The sequence below is a fragment of the Cervus elaphus genome, chromosome 9 (genome assembly GCF_910594005.1).
Source record: "Cervus elaphus chromosome 9, mCerEla1.1, whole genome shotgun sequence".
Taxonomy (NCBI): domain Eukaryota; kingdom Metazoa; phylum Chordata; class Mammalia; order Artiodactyla; family Cervidae; genus Cervus; species Cervus elaphus.
This window is the reverse complement of record NC_057823.1, coordinates 81,211,294-81,235,676: the sequence shown is the minus strand read 5'-3', so window position 1 is coordinate 81,235,676 and position 24,383 is coordinate 81,211,294. Positions and strand designations below refer to the sequence as shown.

The 24,383-nt window shown below is 41.5% G+C and overlaps 1 protein-coding gene across 3 annotated transcripts in view; it reads right to left on the bottom strand.

Annotated features, from left to right (window-relative positions):
- RASGRF2 (Ras protein specific guanine nucleotide releasing factor 2) overlaps positions 1-12,426 on the bottom strand; it is a 247,203-nt gene extending 234,777 nt beyond the window's left edge. Inside the window, exon 1 of one of the 3 annotated variants that reach the window (XM_043913516.1) lies at positions 11,622-12,426. In XM_043913516.1, the coding sequence (XP_043769451.1) occupies positions 11,622-11,909 (288 nt within the window). In that variant the 5' untranslated portion in view covers positions 11,910-12,426. The remainder of the gene's footprint in view (positions 1-11,621) is intronic. The other 2 variants (XM_043913518.1, XM_043913519.1) reach the window with 2 other exon arrangements.
- Positions 12,427-24,383: the final 11,957 nt, after the last annotated feature.

Here is a 24,383-nt window from a genome sequence, read left to right as displayed (position 1 = left end):
TGTAAGAGACAAGGGTTCAATCCCTAGGTCGGGAAGATCTCCTGGAGAAGGGCATGACAACCCACTCTAATATTCTTGCCTGGAGAATCCCCTGGACAGAGGGGCCTGGAGGGCTACAGTCCATAGGGTTGCAAAGAGTCTGACACCACTGAAGTGACTTAGCCTGCATGCACAGATCGACAAGATAAGACAACTCAACCGAAAAATGAGCAAAAGATTGAACAAGCACTTCAAAACAGAGAATGTTCAAATGGTCAAGAAATACTTGGGAAAATGTTCAAGTTAAATATCAGAGAAATAAAAATGAAAAAAAACATGAGCTACTACTACATGTCTACTAGAAGGCTTAAAACTAAAAAGATTGATAATACCAACTATTAGCAAGGATGCAGAGCACTTGTAATTCTTATACATTGCTAGCAGGAACACAAATTGATATAACTATTTCAGAACACTGTTCAACATGAAAAGATGCTCAACATCACTCATTATCAGAGAAATGCAAATCAAAACCTCAATGAGGTACCATTACACACCAGTCAGAATGGCTGCTATCCAAAAGTCTACAAGCAATAAATGCTGGAGAGGGTGTGGAGAAAGGGGAACCCTCTTACATTGTTGGTGGGAATGCAAACTAATACAGCCACTATGGAGAACAGTGTGGAGATTCTTTAAACTGGAAATAGAACTGCCATATGACCCAGCAATCCCACTCCTGGGTATACACACTGAGGAAACCGGATCTGAAAGAGATACATGTATCCCAATGTTCATCACAGCACTGTTTATAATAGCCAGGACATGGAAGCAACCTAGATGCCCATCAGCAGATGAATGGATAAGGAAGCTGTGGTACATATACACTATGGAATATTACTCAGCCGTTAAAAAGAATTCATTTGAATCAGTTCTAATGAGATGGATGAAACTGGAGCCCATTATACAGAGTGAAGTAAGCCAGAAAGATAAAGACCAATACAGTATACTAACACATATATATATGGAATTTTAAAAGATGGTAACGATAACCCTATATGCAAAACAGAAAAAGAGACACAGATGTACAGAACAGACTTTTAGACTCTGTGGGAGAAGGCGAGGGTGGGATGTTCAGAGAGAACAGCATTGAAACAAGTATACTATCAAGGATGAAACAGATCACCAGCTCAGGTTGGATGCATGAGACAAGTGCTCGGGGCTGGTGCACTGGGAAGACCCAGAGGGATGGGATGGGGAGGGAGGTGGGAGTGGGGATCGGGATGAGGAACACATGTAAATCCATGGCTGATGCATGTCAATGTATGGCAAAAACCACTACAATATTATAATTAGCCTCCAACTAATAAAAATAAATGGAAAAAAAAATCATCAAAAAAACCCATTTAAAAAAAAAGAAAAAGCACACTGTTTAGCAGTAATTATTGAAGTTGAATATAAGTAAGTCCTGTGAACCAAAAAGTTAATTCCTGAACATATACTGAACAGAAATGTATACATGAACACACAAAAAATATCTGTACAAGAATTTCCATAGCCATATTATTTGTAATAGCCTCAATCTGGAAACAATCCAAATGTTTCACCAACAGTAGACAAAGAATAGGCCAAGAAACCACTGTATACTCATTCAATGGAATGCTACAAAGAAATGAAAAGGAATGAACCACAGCATCTGAAGTTTCATCGAAAACTCACAGATATGAAGTTGAGGGAAAGCAGCCTGACACAGAAGAGTACTTACTGCATGTGTCTGTGATGAAGTTCAAAAACAGGCAAAAGGAATCCATGATGCTAGAAGCAAGGATGGTGGCTACCCATGGGTAAGTGCACTTAAGAGGAACAGACAGGAGGTTAGTTTCTGGAGGGCTGAACATGTCAATGACTTGATCTGGGTGCTGCTTACAAAAATATATTCACTCTGCGATCATTCAGGAAGCAGCGCACTTGTGATCTGGCACTTTTCTATACACATATGCCCTGGAAACAGGTTTATATTGTAATTTACTGTTAAAAGAACAACGTTCAAATAACATTTACTAGTAAAGTATTAAAAAGTAAAGAGAAGTTATGAACATGAATCCTTAGCAACACAGGAGGCCAATCAGGACCAGAGGACAGAAACTGTTTTATTGGAAGGATCTTATTGATAAGATGAGAATGTAAAATTGCTACTGAAGGAAGAGAAGGTGGCTTACAATGCATAAATATTAGTTATTGAAAATATTTACTAGCTTGATGAATACACTAGACACGTCAATAATAATGTCTCTGACATCCACCAAACTTTTCATGAAACTCCCTTATCCACAGCTCCTGCTGACTGACAGCCAGCCCACGGACTGGTCAGAGTCCAGTAGTCCTGTCTAGTCTCCAAATGCGAGCTGAGCCGATGAGATTCCCTCTCACAAAAAGATGAGCCTGAATACCCTGAGTGAATAAGAGATGCCGCAGTGAGAACTAAAGCAGTAAAAGCAGAGAGAAGGGCCACACCACGCTGAGTCAGGACCACGAGAGGCATGGCAGCATACAGTTAAGGGCAACAGAAATGATGAGAAAGCAGAAGCCACGAGGAACCAAAGAGGCATAAACACACTGCAGAAGCTGTCAGCCAGCACCAGTGTCCAAAGCTCAGCTGTAGTGCTTCAGTCGCTAAGTCGTGTCCGACTCTGCGACCCCATGGACTGTAGCCTGCCCAACTCCTCTGTCCGCGGGATTTTCCAGGCAAGGATACTAGAGTGGGTTGCCATTTCCTTCTCCAGGGGATCTTCCTGACCCAGAGATTGCACCGGTGTCTCCTGCATTGCAGGTAGACTCTTTACCCTTGAGCCACCAGGGAAGCCCAAATCATAGCTGGTCACCATAAAGACAGAGCAATACTTGCCCTTTTATTTATTTATTTATTTTATTATTTATTTATTTAATTTATATTCCCACTATCCCCCTACCACACACAGAGGTCCCCATTATTCAAGACAACTCAAGTTCATGGCGCTCCCTTGCCTAAAGCAAATAATCATGTGACGGAAACCAACAAACCCTGGAAAAACTTAGCAGCACTAGAAAAAGCAAACTATACACCTGGCTAATTAAACCTCAGTAACTGCCTTAAAATAGCATTTACTACTGCTGGGTCTCAGAGCTGATTGTCAAAGATGGACGAGACACTGGTTTATGGATAATGTCCTGATTGTTGCAAAGCTACGCAAAATACTGAGAGATGAGAAGTATCAATGGCATCAGAAGAGAAAGCACTCACTCTTAACTCTAAACAAGACTCTTTCAGCTGCTGGAAGAGTTTGGTAAGTAGATTTCAAAAAATATAAGAATCCCTCAGTAGGAAAATCACCAATAATTTAATTTCCTCTGTGTGTGCTGTGCTTAGTCGCTCAGTCATATCTGACTCTTTGGACCCCATGGACTGTAACCCTCCAGGTACCTCTGTCCATGGGGATTCTCCAGGCAAGAACACTGGAGTGGGTTGCCATGCCCTCCCCCAGGGGATCTTCCCAACCCAGGGATCGAACCCAGGTCTCACACGTTGCAAGTGGATTCTTTACTGTCTGAGACACCAGGGAAATCCAATTTCCCCTACAATGCGGTCAAATCGTGAAAATACTTTTTACACCATGGTCATGGTTAAACAACTGATTTCAGGCTTCTTTTCTTTAGGATTTAACAAGCCAGGCCTTATTTAAAACATATTTCTACTACCTTTATATCTTCAAAACTACTGTCTCAGGTTTTCTCCTTTATAATGACATCAAAGGAACAAAAAGATGATGACAATTACAACAACACACACTAAATCAGAAACACATTACAAACTCTTTCCAGGATCGTTCTTTTCAGAGCTACACCTACTACAATCTTCAGCATCAAACAAGGGCTGTGCCAAAAAGGAAAAGCCTCCTTATTTAACATGATGTTTGGGACTTGCTTTAAAAGAGTCAAACAACAACAACGACATAGGCATGTGTGGGGAAAAAGAACATAACAAGAAAGCAGAAAGCTGAATATCACTGAAGCTGGACAATAAGTATATTGGTATTCCCTAAAACATTCTATTTTGTCTGTGTTAAATTAAAAGTATTTTTTAAAGAGGAAGAAAGGAAAAACCTGCCTAAGCAACCCTAGTAATTAAAGCAACAAGAAGCAAATTTAAAAAGAATTATATTAGAAAGAGAGTAACACAAACGCCAGCTGACAAATGTGCTATGTGTGTGCTGGGGCATGGACTCATTGCCTATGAGTCTTTCAACAACCGGGTGATGCAGCTACTACCATGATCCCCATCCCAGACAGGGATAAGAAAGAGAAATTACTCATCACAGATCCAGTAAGCATCTGTGTGGAGACTGAAACCCCCACAGTTTAACTTCTGAACCAAACCATACACAATACGACTATCTGACCTGGAAAGTGACATTCTTCAAGTTGAAAGCAAATCCATATCAGATATGAGCGGTCACCTCTTCCTATGCATCATAACATTATCTTGTTATGACTTCTGCAATGAGGTATGATCCTCTACAGTGAACCTGAGACCAGGCTACTTCCTCCCCATTCCCATATTTCTAACCCCAGAAGCCTCCTAGCTTTCCAATCGTCCCTCTATTTGACGGCACTAACCCTCCTGTTTACATTAGTCACACAAATGGCATGAGCTCATAAATACAGTTCAGGAAATGAATCAGGCATTGTCTACATTAAATCATAAAATGACAAAATAAAACATTTTGGGAAACTGAAAAGAAAGAATGCAAATTATCAGTAACCAGGGTCCCTCAGACCCCTGCTGACCCCAACATCATCAGTCTCAGCCAGTTCACAGCATAAGTATGGGAGGAGCTAACAAAAGAAATTTTAGCCTCCATTAAAAAAAAAATAAGGCACTGAAGCAGGGGTTCCCAAACTCCAGGATCTAATGTTTGATGACCTGGGGTGGAGCTGATTTAATAACAGAAATAAAGTGCACAATAAATGTAATGTGCTTGAATCATCTCGAAACCATCTCCCTATCCCCTGTCCATGGAAAACTCTTCCACGAAACTTGTCTCTGGTATCAAAATGGTTGGGGACCGCTGCACTAAGGAAATCAATAACTTTTATTTTTAAGTATAGTTTTTCTTAAAGTAGTTTTACTTGTATCTTCTCAAATGTTATGAGAATTCTAGCTTTCATTAACTTAATTCTAGCTTTCATTAATTCATTTCATTAATGCTATGACTTACATAAGCCTCCCCAACTTTCTCATTTCTTTCTTTATAGTTCAATAAAAAAGAATTATTACTTAAATAAACACAGATAAACTGAAACTTTTTTCTGCCCTCTCCCTAAAAGTATATTTGAAGCATTCTGCATTCACTATGAGAAGTTTTTAAGAAAAATGATTTGGATGTTCATTTCTTGTGAATAGTAAGTTTTTCAAGTGCTAGTAAAAAGGAAAAGTTGTGAGAACATGTGCTTTCTGCATCTTTGTTCCACTTTCTGATACAAATGTTTTATCAAGGAAAACTTGCTGCTGTTTTCCTCCCAAAATATACATATCATCATATTTTAATTCCTTGGGAAAAAATGGTAAAATATTTTATACCCTTTGGTAGAGCCAAAATAATGTATTTATAACTTTATGATCAGCTAATATTTGAAAATTATACCAACTGAACTGCATTGAATAATTCTGGAACAATGGTCAATTTTTAGAATAATGGCCAAATATTATATAGTAAACAAACATTTACCATAGTGCTATACTGAAACCTAACAAATATCATTGCTAGCTTTGTTTCAATATTAACTAATATTTTAATATACATAGTCTTAAGGTAAACTAATTTCAGAGAGAAATTTATACTGTGATGTAACTTAACAAAATCATTAGTCCTGAAAAATAAATCACCCCAATTGTACACAGATTGTATTTACAACTCGTGTCTTGAAATACATGTCTTAATGATACAAATAAAAACCTGCAAACTCCAAGGTATGTAATTGAATGCTAAGTTGCTTCAGCTGTATCCAATTCTTTGCAGCTCCATGAACTACAGCCCACCAGTGTCTATCCATAGGATTCTTCAGGCAAGAATACTGGAATGGGTTTTTATTCCCTTCTCCAGGGATCGAACCTGTGTCTCCTATGTCTTCTGCATTGGTGGTAGTTTCTTTACCACTAGCACCACCTGGGAAGCTCCATATAACTATAAAAAGTGTCTGATTTTTAATGATGGAAGATAAACTATATAAATGCACAAAAAGTGCTTAATTTTTAATGATGGAAGATAAACTCAATAAACATATACACAATATGCATACACAAATATACCCCCATATCCCTTTCTTGTAGGACAAATAAACAAGGCATAAAAACATAAAACTACTTTCAAATTGTAAAATCAGGACCTCAGACCTGAGTAAATCCATATTGTTTGTCAATATGGCTTATTTCACTACTTTTTCTACTCTACAAAATTAAAATTATATTGACTGTATCATGCATATTTATTGAGAAATATGGACAAAAATATGGTCAACTAAAAAGTATAATCTGCATTAAACAAACAGCAATATCAACAACTACTATTATAACAAACTACTAATATTTGCCGGCTAAGCCGGAAGCTTTTGGTTATCATACATGCTTTAGGACTTATCATTCAATGAAAAAAAATAATAATCCTGCTTTTTCAATCCTGAAAGAAGGGAAAAAAACTGTTATTACACTACAAATATTTTCCACCATTTAGTAGTGTATTTAGTACTCACTTATTAAAACCCATGGAAACATACTTGTCACAATAAAAATTCACTTTTATGTACATCTGTCCCATCAAAGATGGATTTTTCTACGCTGAAGTCTTAACGATAAGTACAATAATATAAACAGTAAGCTTTAGTGCAGTCAAAATTAAAACTGTATTTTTCTAATCCATAGATTATTTTTCTTCATTCAAATCTTAATTGGAAGAATGATAACAAAGTTCAAGTGATAAATCACTTCTTTCCTAAATTATACTTTAAAACATTTTACAAGGTTTAACAAATATTTTTATTCCATTTGCCCTGTATTTGTGTTCAATAAGCAAAGGTTGAAAAGAAAATACTGAGTTAGTTATTATATTTCAATTAATGTGAGCTGGAACAAAAACTGATCATCCACACTCCCCAACCTCCACAAATATTTCAGGGCTTGCAGGCAGCTCTGCCTAATTCGATAAAATGATTAAAATCCTCTGCTTGTGGTCAAGTTAGGAAGGCTAAAATGACTGGCTGGAAATGAGGTGACAGGGGAAATCACATAACCTTTAATCCCTTAAAAATTAAAACATGTTTCATTCAGCACAAATATGACTAGTATCTACTACTGTAAATCTCCAGAACTAAGGATATATTCTCTCCCCTGCCTCTGAAACAGCTGAAGTCAGGCTGAACAGAACACTCAACATTATCAGGAGAGTAAGAGTAAAGATGACTTTGTTCCTGTATATACGCCACTCCTGCAAGCAGGCAAGACGGATACAACCACTTAAACAGATCAGACTAACTGGGATGTGTATACTTTCACCCCAGAGTAAGTATTTTTAGATTCCCTGCTGAAGTAAATGAATACCACCCCCCCCCATACAACTGTTTAAACATAAAGCCCATTTTTCTTTGAAAATGGAATGGTCTGCAACTGAATTTTTCAAAATGGAAACTGCTCCTTTAAACAGTTTTAAGAGGAAAAAATTAAACAGTGATTCACTTATTACAACTCCAACCCCCATTTCACCCAGATCTGCAATTTCTTGAAGCTTAGTGTATTTAAATAGTCTCCTTAATAAAACACTCTTCAGAGATTATTCAGTCTTCATACCTAGACTTAGACTTTGGTCATCTCCCTAAAACTCTTAAAGCCTCAGTCTTATCATAGGTAAACACAAAAGAACATTGCCAATTTCTGAGAGCTGAAGTGAGGTTCCAACTAGATTAGCCAATAGAAGGGAACACTGAGTTTAGCACATAGAAGGTTCCTACTAAATGCAAATTCCTTTCCCCCTTGAACACCTTTACCTGGAATGAAAGGTAAGTTTGTCATTTTCCATAAATGGAGCTCTTTCAGAAAGAAGTGCTACCAATACACATATTTTCGAGAAAAGGAGCACCACTTAAAATTTTCTGTAACTGAGAGCATTTTGACTATATCACCGCAACTATCACTAAGAAATAGCTACTATAGAAGGTTGATAAGAGCCATGCATCTCCCGAGGACCAACTAAAGTGAAATCCTGGGACACTACTGAGAAAAATAGAGCAATGCAAATATTCCTTCAACCTATGCACATTTGGAAAGTGAAAATCACTTTTCTTTTTTCTTCTTAACTGGAAACAGTTTAAGATAAAATGGTGAAATAAAGGAAAGAAGTGGGAGGGAGGAAGGGACAGAGGAAAAGAAGGAAGGAGAGAGGGAAGGAAAAAACTTTAATTTTCTTTTGTCAACCAAAGCACTTTGAATGAGTATTAAGAAGAAACAAACCAATGAGTGTTCTCTTCTCATAACTTATCACAGCTAATTAGAATTTTAAATAATTTGAAGAAGTAGAATTTAAACTGGCAAGAATGATTAGAGGCATTTTATAGCGAGAATTACATCAACTGTCACTGTCATCACAATATTCATTCAATGTGAATGGTAAGAACGTCTTTGTCTCAAGCAATGATGTTTCTATAGTTCTGAACCTCTCCACTTCAATCACCTGCTTGGCCTCAGCTACTCAGAGGCAGTATTTATTACAGAGGCTGGTAACCTTTAAATCTTGTGAAATTGTCTTTCACATCCTTGTACATAGCAAAAAGCTCACACTATCTGTTAAAATCCTAGAAGCAGGGGATGTCCTAATTGGAACGCAACTTAGAAATCATCTTAGCCAAACTTTTAATATTTACATGTTAAAAAAACAGATTTCATTAACAGAAAAAATGTTAGTGAGATGTTAAGAGATTTGCCTGAAAGAAGTCACACAGAAATGGTGGAGGAAACCTATTCTGTCTCCTTAAGACCTGTTTCAAGCCCTAACCTTCAAGTATGTTTATGGTGTTGCTAGGAACGTTTACGAGGAAAGTTCCAGAAGCATACTCGGAGAAGCAGACCTTGACAGGATCTCTGCTCAGCCCCTCTCAACTTCCCCCTACCTCACCAGCTTCACAGATGCACCGTGTCTAGTTGTCAGAGGTAAAGCACACTGTTGTCGTTCAGCCGCTAAGTCGTGTCCGGATCTTTGTGACCCCAAGGACTGCAGCACACCAGGCTTCCCTGTCCTTCACTATCTCCCCGAGTTTGCTCAAACTCGTGTTCACTGGATCAATGAGGCCATCCAACCATCTCATCCTCTGTCATCCCCTTCCCTTGCCCTCAATCTTTCCCAGCATCAGGGTCTTTTCCAAAGAGTCATGCTCTTCGCATCAGTGTGTTAGCAACAAAAATTAACTGAAAGAGGACCAACTAAATAAACTGTAGATTTAAGGGAAACTGTTTCTGCTTGCTTCTCATCTTCACAGTTTCTTCTTCATTCTTCAAACATAGCCAGATAGTACTACAGAAAAAATATCAGCGTGCTCAGCCAACCTAAGTCATAAAGGATGTCTAACACAAGACAAACTAACAGATTTCCCAGTCCAACTCCTAATCCATTTTGAATGCTGTATTCTCTATCTCAGTTTTATTACAATCACCACAGGTTCTAATTTCTAACCTCATGGAGATGTAGAAACGAGTGAGAAATATTCATGGCTTGTATGACAGAGAAAAAAAAATTTTTTGTAAGGAGACCTATTTTGGACTTCCATTAGGAAGTAGCATGAGAATCAAACTATTTATAGAGATTAGTTCTTTATAAAGTATGCTTCAAAGAAAACTGTCCTAAAGATAAGAGTCTGGTTATTCTCCAAGTAGAAAAATCTTGGTTTTCATATGTTAACAGGACAGGAAGCCATGTTTCCGGGCAACAGGTAAAAACTCCCCACTCCCAGTTTACTTTTTTTAAAGTGGCTATCTCCTGATATTAGCATACATACAAAGAGAGAAAAATACTTTGTAATTAAGTCAATGATGTATCTTCAGAATAATTTAAAGTATCCTATTTTAGTTTAGACATAATAACACGTCTTAAATCTATTGGTCTTTGCTCCTATGGGCCTTGGAACACATGCCTTTAAGAAAAATCTCACCAACAGAAACACTAAAAAAAAAAAAAAAAAAAATCCTGAAAAAAAACTCTACATATTTATTCAAAACCCCTCCTCTGGCTCTCAATTTAATTTCTAAAAGATCTAACTTGAAAATTTAACTTATATTTCCAGTACCTACATCTACAAAATTGGAAATCAGTTTTTCAAAGACCCTCAACATGCCCTCAAAAACCAAAGGGGGTATACTTTAAGTTTTTCAGGTGTGTGTTATACCACGCTTAATCAGTTAAACCTGAATGATTTACAGTGAAACCAAAGTGAGAAAAGAAAAATCAAACTTCTGTTCCATCTAGTTTTAACTCCTCTTAACTTTACACATTGTTTTACGAGCCCCCAAGGGTTATACAGGCATCTTACGCATCTTTCCATCGCTAGCGCCTCCCACAGCCGCCCTCGGGGTTTGCAGTAGAAACTGTTTGGTCTGACTTGAACGGAAAATTAACCTGCTAAATATGTTTATGCAACAACAAAGACCATCAGCCTTTTTTTCCAGGTGGACATCTAAAAGCGAAGTGAGAAGATTTGGGAGCATAAAATTAGTCTGCTTTAACTTTAATAACAAATGGTGATTGAAAAAATACAAATTTCGCATTCGCAGGAATGGGGTGCGGGAGTTACTAAATTTGCAGGCATTTTTTTTCCCTCCGTGAGTGCAAAACATAGCAAAACTAATAAAATTACGACCCAGAATAAAAAGATCACATTCATTTTCAAAGCATTCATTGAAAAGTACACAGAAGCGTTCTTTTTAAATGCCCGCATGTTTACATGTAGCAGGAATGTGGCTACTAAATATTAATCCTGAGGGAAACGGATACACATTTACCTTCATAATTAGACCCAGCAGGCCAAATGTTAGCAAAGTAAACTGATAGAAACCACAAAGACAGATTGAAAATGACCAACAGAAAGTGCCTGTCTGTCCCGGGAGCCCGGTGTGTTCCCTGCTCAGCCAGCGATCAAACATCTCAGGCAAAGAAACCTGCACGCACCAGCCGGGTAAAGGAGAAACCAAACTTTCCCAAATAAGTTCCGTTTTGCTAATCGAAATCCAACAGGTGTCAACACGCGTAACCACACTAAATCCTTCCGAACAAGGTGTAGAGAGGCCATGGGAGGTGAGCAAAGAAGCTGAAAGGACCCGACCGCTTTCGGGACGCGGGAAAAAAATATAATAAAGCCGAGCCGCTACACCAACGGAGATGAAGAGATAAAGGATGGAGGACAAGAGGGGATGGAGATGGGGAGACGCGTGGAGCGGTCCTGCCACGGACGCTACAGGGGGGCCTCGGAGCGAGGGCCTTGCGTTAGGTCGGGCCCTCCACCTCCGGGGTTAGGAGAGTTGGGAATCGCCAAGGCCGCAGGCAGGGGGACCGGGAGGGCACGGCGCGTGGTACCTGCTTGTCCAGCGTGTCCCGGGCGCCGCCCGGCCCGGCCCCGGCCCTGGGCGGCGCGAGTGCCCGCTCGCAGCTGCAGCCCTCCAGGAGGTACATGCCCGCCGGGCGGCAGCTCTGCTCGCCCTCAAAGTAGAAGAGCACATTCTGGTAGAGGGCGAACCACTTTTCGTGCCAGCGGCTCGCCTCGGCTGCCTTCTTGCTCAGGAAGCCGCGCTTGGTGCCCTCCTTGCGGGCCAGGAAAGCCAGGTACAGGGCGTGCCCCTCGTTGTAGCGCACGCTCTTCTGCATGGTGAGGGCGCGGGGAGCTCAGCCCTGCCTCGCGGCCATCTCCCGCCGGCTCCTCCGAGGGCGCGCCCGCCCGGCTCCGGACGACGTGGGGGGCGCCCGGCTGCCTGACGCGGCGCACCGGGCTCGCCGTCCGCCTCCCGGGCGCGGCGCCGCACGGGTCCGAGGGACGGCGGGCTGCGGCCGGGACACGTTGTCTGCCCTGACCGCCCGCCCCGCCCCGCCCCGGGCCGAGCGAAGCCCCCGGCGCCCCGACGTCCGTGTGGAAAGAGGGGCCCGCGAGGGCGCCCGGCCGGCCGCCGCTCCGCTCAAAGTTGCGGGAGCCCGAGCCCCGCGGCGGGCTGAGAAGGACTGTCCTCGGGCCACTCGCTCCGGGAGACAGAAGGTAAAACGTCACGTGGGAGATCAGCTGTAATCGGCTTGGAGACCGATTTAAAGGGCAGAGTCGGCGCGGCGGCGGTGACGGCGGCGCAAGCCGCTCACCGCGGCGCGCGTCCCTCCCTCGCCCGCCCGGCCGCAGCCTCTGCTCCCGCCGCGAAGGGGCGGTTCGCGCGGAGGTGGAGGCGCGCGGCGACCGCTCACAGCGGCTCACACGCGCGCTCCATCGCGCGCGCACACACACACACACGCAAACCAAGCATACATACTCACAAACACACAGACAACCCACATTCCCGTGGTGCGCACAGTCCCAACACAAACGCTCGCGTTTGCACAACTACACACTCACACTCCCACAAACGAGAACACACAAATACACACAGACCCACATGCTCCAACACAAATATATTCGCACAAACACACACAACGCAATACTTGAACACACAAAAAATGACACACATATACAAATAACACCCACAACGTGCATTCCTACACACAAAAATACAACCCCACTTACAAATACACATATATGCAACTTACTCACACACTGACATGTTCACCCAAACACACACATTTACACACACAAATCATACAGTCATCCACACACTCAACCAAACTCACCCACACAATAGACACATGCACACTTTTACACGCATACACACATTCATACACAAATAGACATCCATACACAATACATTTATACTCACACATTCATGGTCATACCCTCACACAGAATGTGATCATATACAGACACATATGAACACACACACAACTGCACACATTTACTCAAAAATATACACAAATAGCATATTCATACCCAAGCACCCAGAAACATACAAGTACAGATTCATGCAAATGTATGCACTTTCACAAACCCACTGACACATACAACACACTCACCAGCCAAATCCACATACTCACACTCATCCACCACTGTGTTTCCACCGCAGTGGGTGGGGTCACAAGATGGTTTTGCATAACAGGCAACCTTGACTTTTCTGCCTGTACTTACACTGTATTTAAAAATCGAGGTAAGATCTCCTGTTCCCAGAAAGGTATGGGATATTATGGGTTCCCTGTCAGTGATCGTTATTTCTCAGGATTGAGACAAAAGACTAAATTTTAAGCATAGAGTTTTCAACCAGGAAAAAACACCCCAACAGGGAGACTTGGGGCCCCTGGCAGAATTTATCCGGAGAGACCATGCTGTCATAGGATCATTAGATAACCGTTGCTGGGACTGGGATTCATTTGATTAACAAATCTCACAGGTTCAGCCAGAAAGCCAAGACCCCTACTAAACAATATAAGTGGAATAGAAGTAATGGGCCCAGCAGAAAAAGCTGCGAGAGAAAGCTAGTGAACACTTCAGGGAGTACCTGTGTTTGATTCTGCTATATACATATTTTAGTCTCCTTTGTCACTTATCATAAAAATGGTTTGCTATAAAGTGTTTATTGTTAAAGATAAGATAATAATGGCAAAATCCTTTTCTGGGCCATGAATCTGCCATAGCACACCTGTGTCTGGTACTACTAGTTGTGTGTTCATTAATTGGTAGCCCAGGGGTTCTGCTCTAAGTGCTGTTTTTGCAGAATATTTTAACTCTGCCTCACTGAGCAGCTGAGCGTTCTTTCCATTTTAGCTCAAAAAAAAAAAAATCACTATTAAAAAATATATAACAGGGAAGTTACCATTTGAAATTTCTGTATGAGAACTGTGGTCATTTCTCTCTACATATTTTTAAATATCTAAAGGCCAGTGCTTGGCTAATTTGGGTTTAACTCAGGTGGGATATTGCATTGTTCTTCAGAGGAGATACCAGTAGAGAGACAGTAAGTAAATGTGGACAAGGTTTTGAGGCAGATTTGAGAGGCAGAGGAGATGGCAATTACCTCAGGAGGCTTTTCATTTCTTTCTCTGATCCAGACCCCATAAGCGAGATGACAGGGGTAGAGTTGATGAGCTCCATTTTTGAGCAGAAACCATTAAGGGTGTGAATTCAGTACAAAAACAATCTTGCAATGAGTATTTAGAACTTCTAACCACTTGTGTTTTTTTAGATGTGAAACTTTTTCCCCCCAAAAAAGCAGTGTCTTTGGTATTTAGGCTAATTTCAGTGCTTATTTATCTTAGCTGCTCAAAGTTCCTTTTGATTTGAACCACGTGAAGAATTCTTCTCAGCCTCTGGTCTGTCATCATTTTCTACCATGGAAGGTGTGACTGTCATTGCCCTCTGGCAGTGAAAGAAAGGAGCTCTTTTTTCCCCCCAAAAATTGGATTGGTGACCACTATGGGCTTTAATTATGGAAATCCACTGGGCAAACTGATCACCTGTTTATGTCCTCAACACTACATTCAGGTGCGGTTGAGGATGTAGAGAAAAGCCCTTGTCTCTGCCCATGATATGCTCAGTCTGTTAGGAACAGGATTTAATGTTTAGGCACCTCTCACCTGTCTGTTCCTCCAAGGCAGGGCTGCAGCACCCAGGGCATGACCAGTTGCTAAGTCACGTCCGACTCTTTGTGACCCCATGGACTGTAGCCTGCCAGACTCCTCTGTCCATGGGATTCTCCAGGCAAGAATACTAGAGTGGTTTCCATTTCCATCTCCAGGGGATCTTCCCAACCCAGAGATCCAACTCATGTCTCCTGCATTGACAGGCAGATTCTTTAGCACTGAGCTACCTGGCAAGCCTGAAGCACCCAGTAGGAGAGCTTATATGCAGTAGGTATACAAGTGATTCATAATATGTCCTAAATTAATATTGGACCACTGAATGATTAAAGACGGCACGCACATTAGCAAATATTAGATCATTCTGCAAGACTCTAAGAGATGGAGAAACAACCAGAAATTCCTAGATGTTCTAGAGAAGTTATATCCAGTGAGTATCTGATGGACATTCGTGGGCTTTCAGCTTCCTTCATCTAGAGGGAAACTGCGCCCCTGGAATGGTGCCATCTTGAAACACAAGGGGCCAAGAGGTTATGTAAATGAGAATGCTTATCCCTCAGCGGATCATACAGGCTGGCAAACATGGACTATGTTCCAAGTGGGTGGAAACAAGTGCCTCTATGAATTCATTCATGAACTCGTCCTAAAGGGGACAGTTTAAGTTGATTTTCAAAAATGGTGCATTTCTCAGTGATGATGATGAAAGTGTCCTCTTTCACTTTTCCTAGGTAAGTTAAGAGAAAAAAAAATGGCAATGAACTATCATATCTGGAAACCATATTTACAACTTGGAGAGGGAGACGATTTCCAGATAATTTGACTAAAAAGTAAAGGAGGGAGAAAGGGGAAGGAGGAAAGAAGGGAGGGAGGAAAAGAGGGAGTAAGGGAATAAAGAGGGAAGATAAGAAGGAAAGAGAAATTTTCTTTGAGTTGTCCAAAGCTATTAAGGTTGGGGAGGTAGAGGCAGGGAAACTCATTCTCCATTTACAGAACTTAATCCATAGCTTTTCCAAATGCCTAATTCATACATGAGAAGACTTTCCAGGAGGGAGTTCTGTGGCCCAATATTATTCAGGGGTTAGAAGAACACTAGGCAGGTGGGACCTGAGGAGCATGGTACCCCAGAGGCTAAATAGCAGTGTTTGGAGAAAGAGGGAGTGATCAGCTGTATCAAATACTTCTTTGATGTTAAGTTAGATGCTGACCATTGGGTTTGGACAATGAGAAGATCATTGGTGACAGTGACAGCCATGGTTTCAGTTGAGTGGTGAGGCTAAAAAGACTGAATGGAGTAGTTCACACACATGAAGTATATTACCCTCAAAATCCAGGATCCAAATAAAAATATTAGGAAAAACTGTGTCAATCACCTTACCAGTGTGGACTTGGAAGCTCAACACTCAGATCTCCTCACTCTGAGCACAGCTAGCTGTTGGCCCTTGTAGGTAATTGCCAGACACATTCTGACAGGTCAGGTCATCCCCAGGACCACAGACACCTGGGTGAGAAGTGCTGCTGAATTTGGAGAAGATTCACTGCCATGGGAGAATCTGCTCCAGGAATAGACATCTGACGAGACCCTGTCATGGTCACCCAGCTGATAATAATATGATTGGATCCAGCCTTACCACAGTCACTGCTTGCCCAAAGGGTCACACAGTGGGGCTGTCTGGATGCTTCAGAGAGGAGTCTCTTTATCCTGCTCTATCCCACCAAAGACGTTGAGCAAATATTCTTGGTAGCTCTGCGTCATTGGTCTGGATTCAGTTTCTCCTCATGCTGTAGGTGCAGGTGCCGATGGTGTAGGACACAGGATGCATGCCTTTGCCTAGACTTAACTCTGAATGTTTTGAAACCTTGGGGATAATTAGTAGAAAAGGAGTGGGTGAAGCCATGGGAGTGATCCATAAACCGTAAATAATTTTCTGCCTCTCAGGAGCTGGAACCTTGGGTTCCCTTTGTTATAGAAACTGTTCCTTCATAAGAAGCCCTTGAAAAGGCTCTTCAGTTGAGAAATAGAAAAGAAATGACTTATCATTTCGAGAAAACCATGATGGGATCTGAATGCGGGTGACTCCAAAGGTCAGCATTTTTTGTAATACATGCTGTGTGCATAGCTACTCTTGGAGGAGATGTTTCTTTTCCTTCTGGTAGAGACTGGATGGATACAGAGATAAACACACAATTCTTCTCTCCTGGAGCGGAGGGGACTCTATTTCCCGGCCCTTCTTACCATGTGACCGGGTTTTGGCCTAAGGGACGTGGGCAGACTGCTGGGCACCTCCTGCTAGGTCCGGTGAGGACCATCTCTGCTCTTTCTTCTCCTTGGTGAGAGTGAAGATGCATCTTGAAGTCAGCAGGGCCACAAGATGGGAGAAGCCGTGGTCCCTGAGTCACGGCATGGCTTCGAGCTGCCTGGAGCAGCCCAACCCATGCGACACTGTGACATAAGCAAAACATGAACTCTTGTTTCATCAAGTCATAGAGACACTGGGCTTCTTGTTACAACTAGGGCTAAGTGCCCTGATGGATACATTTCTCTGTGGACTTAAGGTGCGTTAAATCAGCTATAAACTGTTCTTTTTGCTTTTTTAAAAACAGGCTCCTTGAGGTATAAATGACTTACAATAACTGCATATATTTAAGGAATACTGTTTGATAAGTGTTGACATACTTGTATAGCCATGAACCCATAGCTAAATCAAAATAACAAACATTTCCCTGGTGGCTCAGATGGTAAAAAAGAAAAAAAAAAAAAAAAACTGCCTACAATGCAGGAGACCCGTGTTCGATCCCTGGGTTGGGAAGATCCCCTGGAGTAGGAAACAGCAACTCACTCCAGTATTCTTGCCTGGAGAATTCCATGGATAGAGGACCCTGGCGGGCTACAGTTCATGGGATCGCAAGGAGTCGGACACAATTGAGCAACTAACACATATCGCTCCCAATAATCTCCTCATCCCTGTTTGAAATCCTTTCCTTCCCACCTCTCCTTCCTGTCCACCCCCATGCAAACACTGGTCTGCTTTACCATTGCTGGTTTTCAATTTTTAGAATTTAAAAAAATGGACTCATACAGCCTGTAGCCTTTTCATTTGGTGTCTGCCATTCATAGTGGTATTGAGATTCATTCATTTTGATGAGCTTTCCAATAGTTTATTCCTTTCATTTCTATAGTGTTCATGCATTTGTTCATGCATTTGCCTGCTGGCAGACATTTGAGTTGTACTTTGGATTAACCTACTGAAAGTTGCTCAGTCGTGTCCAACTCTTTGCAACCCCATAACCTAAGAACACTAAGATTTTCTCCTGCATTTTCTTTCAGAAGTTTTCTGGTGTTAGGGCTTATATTTCGGTCTATGATCCAAGGTGTGAGGTGTGAATTGAGGTTCATATTTTTGCATATGGCTGTCCAACTGTTCCAGCATCATTTGTTGAAAAGATTATTCTTTCCCTATGGAATTGCCTTGGCATGTGTGTCAAAAATTAATTGACTACACATGTGTGGGTCTATTTCTGGATGCTATTCTGTTCCTTTGATGTGTATCTTTATATATATTCATACTTATATATGTATATATATATCTGATTTACATTGATATATAACTTTATACCAACTTTACACTGTCTTGATTAACTTTTTTAAAAGTCTTAAAAATCAATAGTTTTAAGATTTGAAACTCGTTCTCCTTCTTCAAAATTGTTTTGGCTATTTTAAGTCTTGCAATTCCACACAAATTTTAGATTCAGCTCACAGATTTCTGCAAAAAAAAAAAAAAAAAAATTTTTTTTGCTGGGCTTTAGATTGGGATAGGATTGAATCTATAAGTCAATTTGAAGAGAACTGACATTTTAACAATATTGAGGCCCTCCAATCCATGAGCATGGTGTACCTCCCCATTTTAGGTCTTCTTTAATTTCTCTCAGCAGTGTTTTATAGTTTTCAGTGTACAGGTCTTGCACAACTCTTGTCTAATTTATTCTAAATATTTCACATTTTTTGATGCAATAGTGTCTTAGCTTAAGGCTGTTCTAAAAAAAAAAAAAAAGATACTGTAAACTGGGTAGCCTGTCAGTGACAGAAAGTTCTCTCTGTTCGAGAGGCTAAAAGCCCAAGATCATGGTGCTAGCCTGGTTGGGTCCAGCAAAGAGTCCTCTTCCTGATTACAGACAGTAGACTTGCTGTATCCTCACAGTGTAGAGAAAGAGAGCGTTTGGGTCTCTTCATTGTCTTACAAAGGCATCAATTCCATTCATGAGGGCTCCACCCTCACGGTCTAATTACCTCCCCAAAGCCCCCCACCTCCCAATATCATCACATTGGAGATTAGATTTCAGTATGTGAATTTGTGGGGGCGGGCATGGACACAAACAGTCCACAACAAACAGTAAACGGTATGTTTTCATTTATTTTCTGATTTCTCATTGACAGTAATATAAAATTTATTTCAACATATTGATCGCATACCCTGAAACCTCACTATATTCACTTCTAAGTTCTTATAACCTTTTCATAAATTCATTTAAGATTTTCTACATAGACAATGATGTCATCTGTTAATAAAAATACTTTTATTTTTTTCCTTTCATATAAGTATGTCTTTTATGTCTATTTCTTGCCTTTTGCTATGGCTAAGACCTCTAAGAAATATGTTAAATAGAAGAGGTGAGAATGTATATCCTTGCTTGTTCCTTATCTTAGAAGGAAAGGATTCACCAGGTGCGATGTTATCTGTAAGTTTTTCATAGATGCCATTAATCAGGTTAAAGAAGTTCCCAGCTATTCCTGGTTTGCAGAGAGTTTTTTTTTTTTTTTAAATCATGATTGAATATCGAATTGGCAGATGCTTTTTCTTATGTTCATATGGTTTTACTTTTTAAATCATTCAATATGGTGAAGCAATAGCTTTAAATAATAGTGTTAAATAAACCTTGCATTCCTAGGATAAATTCTGCTTTATTATGGTGTATCATCTACTGTTAACCCATACAGTGTATTTTTCATCTCAAACATTATTTCATCTTTAAAAGTTTGATTGGGTCTTTTTGTCTTCCATTTACCTCTTCATCATGCTCATGCTTTCTTTTACCTTATCAAACATATGGGAGTATACTTATAATAGCTGCTTTGATGTCCTTATCCTTCCATTTTATTGTTTCTGTCATTTGTGTCATTTCTGGACCTACTCATTGATTGCATTTTCTCTTTCCAAAAAACCACATTTTCCTGAGTCTTTGCCATATTGGTTAGATGTCTGAGGAAGTATTCTTACCAGGATAATCCTGTGGACAAAGGAGCCTGGCGTGGGGTTGCAAAGAGTCAGACACGTCTGAAGCGACTGAGCATGTACACACCCATGCATGCACAGACACTGTGAATTTTACATTTTCAGTTCTGTTGCTCTCATTGTGTGTTTGTTTGTTGTAATATACTGCTTTAAATGTTTTCTACTTTGTTCTGGAACTCAGTTAAGTAACTTGAAAACAGTTCGATCTTTAGAAAGCCTACTTGTAAGCTTTCTTTTCAGGGAGGTTCAGAATAGCCTTTCATTTAAGTTAGTTTGGCCCACTCAGCTGAGGACTCTACTTCATGCTCCTTGTGTTAGGAGCTATTTCCATTCTTCTAGGAAATGGTGTAAACTCTGGAGATTTTTCCTCTTGTTTCTTTCTTTCTTGTTCTGACTTTAGTCGTTTTCTCACATGCATGAGCTGATCTGGGCTCAGCTGAAGACAGGAGGGGAACTTCTGCAGATTCGCAGCTCTCTCTTTATGTAGCTGTCTCCTCCCCAGCACCCTGTTCTGTGTATTCTAGCCACTGGCTTCCCTGCACTCAGTCTTGCCTCTTCACCTCAGTGAGGCCACCAGGTCTTCTTAGGGTTCTCCCTTTAAGCTCTGCACCCTGGCAACTCTCTCCAGGATGGGTGGTGGGGGCACTTGTAGGGCTCATCTTGTTTGCCTCCCTCACTCAAGGACTCCCAAGTGCCTTCCTGCCTCTTTTCCTGTGTCTGGAAACCATTGCCTCATATATCTTGTCCTATATTGTGGTTGTTTAAAGGCAAGAAGTAGAAATTCTGTCTTTGTTCTTGAGAAGTTATTTGGTGATTGCTCATAGGTGATGAAGAGCAGTTGTTGCTGGGATATCCACAATGTAAATGACAGCTGGGAGCTTCAGCTCACATGAAGGAGAGATGAAGAGGGGTTGCACCAAGCTCAGCAGAGCCCCACTGCGGTCTGGACCATGGAGGTCCTCCCTACTCAAGGTGTGTTATTTAACACCAGAGATCACAAATGGCTTGTGTTGGACTCTTAAGTCCGATTAGTGGCTTAAAATCAGCCCAGAAAGGAGCTATGTTTTCTCCTAATGAGAGTGATTCTTCCTTCCATAGAATCATCCTGAGAATAGGCTGATTCTATGACAAGTGAAAACTGGAGAGGAAGGTTTGTGTCGAAGGAAGAGAGAAACTTTTTCTCTAGCAGGGAACTCCTCAGTTCATCTCCATGTTAACATCTGCATTCTCTATGTTGTCAGACCCTTCTGTTCTCTGTTGTTCTGATGGAAATTAAAAGAGAGGACCGATTCCACGCTTGAGATGGGTTGGTAAAGGTGAGTGGTGCTTCCCCTTGCCAATCTCCATTCCCACTGGCCTGAGGGTAGCTCTGGCCCAGAGTTGCATGGAGGTGATTTGAGCTTCAAGGAGATACTAGATAAAGATCACCGCAGCTGGCAGCTCAGTGAGACTGGAACAGGAGACTATGTACAGATCTTTTGCTGAATCCTCATAAGGAAGCAGCCCCGTGGCCTCCTAACAATTGTGTGAGTGTGTGTGTGTGTGTGTGTGTGTGTGTGTGTGTGTGTGTGTGTGTGTGTGCGCATGTTCAGTCACTCAGTTATGTTCGATTCTTTGCAGCCTCGTGAACTGTAGCCCACCAGGCTCCTCTGTCCATGGAATTCCCCAGGCAAGAATACTGGAGTGGGTTGCCATTTCCTTCTCCAGGGGATCTTCCTGATCCAGGGAGCTCATGTCTCCTGCTTGGCAGGCAGATTTTTTACCACTGAGCCACCAGAGATGCCCCTTTGAGGCCTATATGCCTTTACAAAACCGTTTATTCATCTGGACCTCCACAGTAAAACCACTTATCTTCTTTCTCTTCATTTTCTCTCTTCCTCTGCCAGGATCCACTGCAGGCTGCCTGGTGAATACTCTCACTGCCCTTCTCTTTCTGTTTTTCTCAGTCTGTCTTCTATTGGGTTATTTCACTTGTAAACACACAACAGTGCACTTAAAAAGACAAACCTCACCCAGTCATGAACAGCCAATCACAGAACTGCTTCGTTTCTGGGTGTCAGCCTCCACGGCCAATCAGAGAGCTGCTTTCCTTCTACGTGGCAACTGGTCAACCACAGCACATTGGCTGTGAGTTTCAGAGCCTTGCTTCCCCTCTGAAATCTCGCCTTCACAGAGTGACCACCTAGTCCCAGAGTCCCAGGACTCTGGTTTTAGCATTGAAATTCCTACATCCTGGGGAACCCCCCAAGCCCCAACAAATGGAATGGTTGATCTCCCTAATCCTGAAGCCAGTGCATGACTTCTTTGTTCCCAAGAGCTGGTTTTTAAGGCCATCCAAGGTTCAAGTCCATCTGAGCAACTTAAGTGTGGAAGTGGCTAGTTACCAGATGACCTAAGATTTATTATGGTGGAGCTTATTATCAAATTTTATGCAGTTAAATTTGTATCATTTATTTTAAATGGTAAAATTATCATGTTCAATAAATGTGTCAAGAGTCAAAAACACACATAGAGTAGCATATGTTTGCCTAAGGCAAATAAAATGAGACTCTGTAACTGCTAGTCTTAGTTGTTAAGGAGTATGGGAAGATAATCTTATACTGTGGATTATCATTACTTATGCAAGCTTTAGTAAAAATTGTAAATATATATGTATATATATACACACACAAAGCTTCCCTGATGGCTCAGCTGGTAAAGATCTGCCTACAATTCAGGAGACATGGGAGATGTGGGGTCCACCCCTGTGTCAGGAAGATCCTCTGGAGGAGGAAAATGACAACCTACTCCAGTACTCTTGCCTGAAAAATCCCATGGACAGGGGAGCCTGGTGGTCTACAATCCAAAGGGTTGCAAAGAGTTGACATGACTGAGTGGACTAATCATGCACACACATGTACTTTGTATTTGAAAAAGACATTTACTTATTGACCGCTCACAATCTATGTGCTCTGAATTGATTTTCCAATGCCAGAGATGGATTTTGGTGCTCCACATTCCTTGGGGCCAAAGATAGACATCTAGGCAAGGAATGCTGTGGGAGGCAGGGTGATGCTCACATAAAACCACCAGAAGTGGAGTCTGCATGGACAGCAGAGGCCTCTGAAGTGCACTAAGAAAGAGAAATTCCACCATCTGTGAGTCATCACTCTGAGTTTATTATTACTATGTCCCTGTGCATTTATTAAAAATGCATATACTCTCAGTAGGGGTACACATCTTTGTGTGAATGGATTTATCAACTCATATTCTTTCCTAACAGGAGAAACAGAGGAGCACAAAAGCCCTGGATCATAAAGAGGAAAAACTGGAGGAAGGGAGAGGAAGAGAAGTGGACTATGACATTGAATTCTGGGCAAAATACTTATTGGGTTGGCCAAAAAGTTTGTTTGGGTTTTTCTGTAATATCTTACAGGTCAACCTAATAGTTAAAAGAATTGGTAGAAGGGATATGGAGAGATCTTATATCATTCAGGATTCAGTAAGGAAAATTTGAATATTTTATATAGAGAGAACTTAATTCAGGGATGGAACCCAAAGGAGTCAAACGGGGTTCAGGATGGAAACCCAGAGATGAAGAAAGGCAGGAAGTCAGTACAGCTTCTGGGCTGCAGAGACAAAGGGAGAAGATGAATTCCTGGGTCCCTGGCATAACCGGGCAGAAGCTGGTATCATGTGGGCATGTCTGGCAGGAGGTGAAGCCATGGAAGAGGCTCAGCTATTGCTGCAGACACAGCCAGGCAGAGATGGGGGAGAGAGGGAAAGAACGGGATGACTCTCTCCTGCCTTCAAATTCACTAATGCCTCTTGTTGACTGCACTCACCCTGAGCCTGGCAGACACATACAAAGTGGGGTGGGGTGGGGGGAGGGCAAGAAGTAAATGTGAGAGCAAGCAGCCCCAAGACTGGCAAACACCAGATAAATACCTAACTCTCTGCTTCATGAGCATGCCAGGGGTGTGCTCTTAGCACTTCAGCCCTAGACTTCAAAACATACAACTTCATGGTCAACTTTCCAACACTCCCAACCCTATTTTCTCAAACTGGAAATGAATTTATTCTGTAAACCAGCTAATGGCCTCTGTGACCCAGATCATCAAGAGATCAATTCAACAAACATTTATCAACTTCTTACTTGTTATGGTGATGATGGTAGAAACAAATATGAATAAGATTGAAGCACTGACATATATATACAACCATGTGTAAAATAGATATCTAGTAGGAAGCTGCTATATAGCATAGGGAGCTCAGCTGTGTACTCTGTAATGACCTAGAGGGGTGGGATTGGGGGGGTGGGAGGAAGGCTCAAGAGGGAGGGGATATATGAAAACTTATAGCTGATTCACAT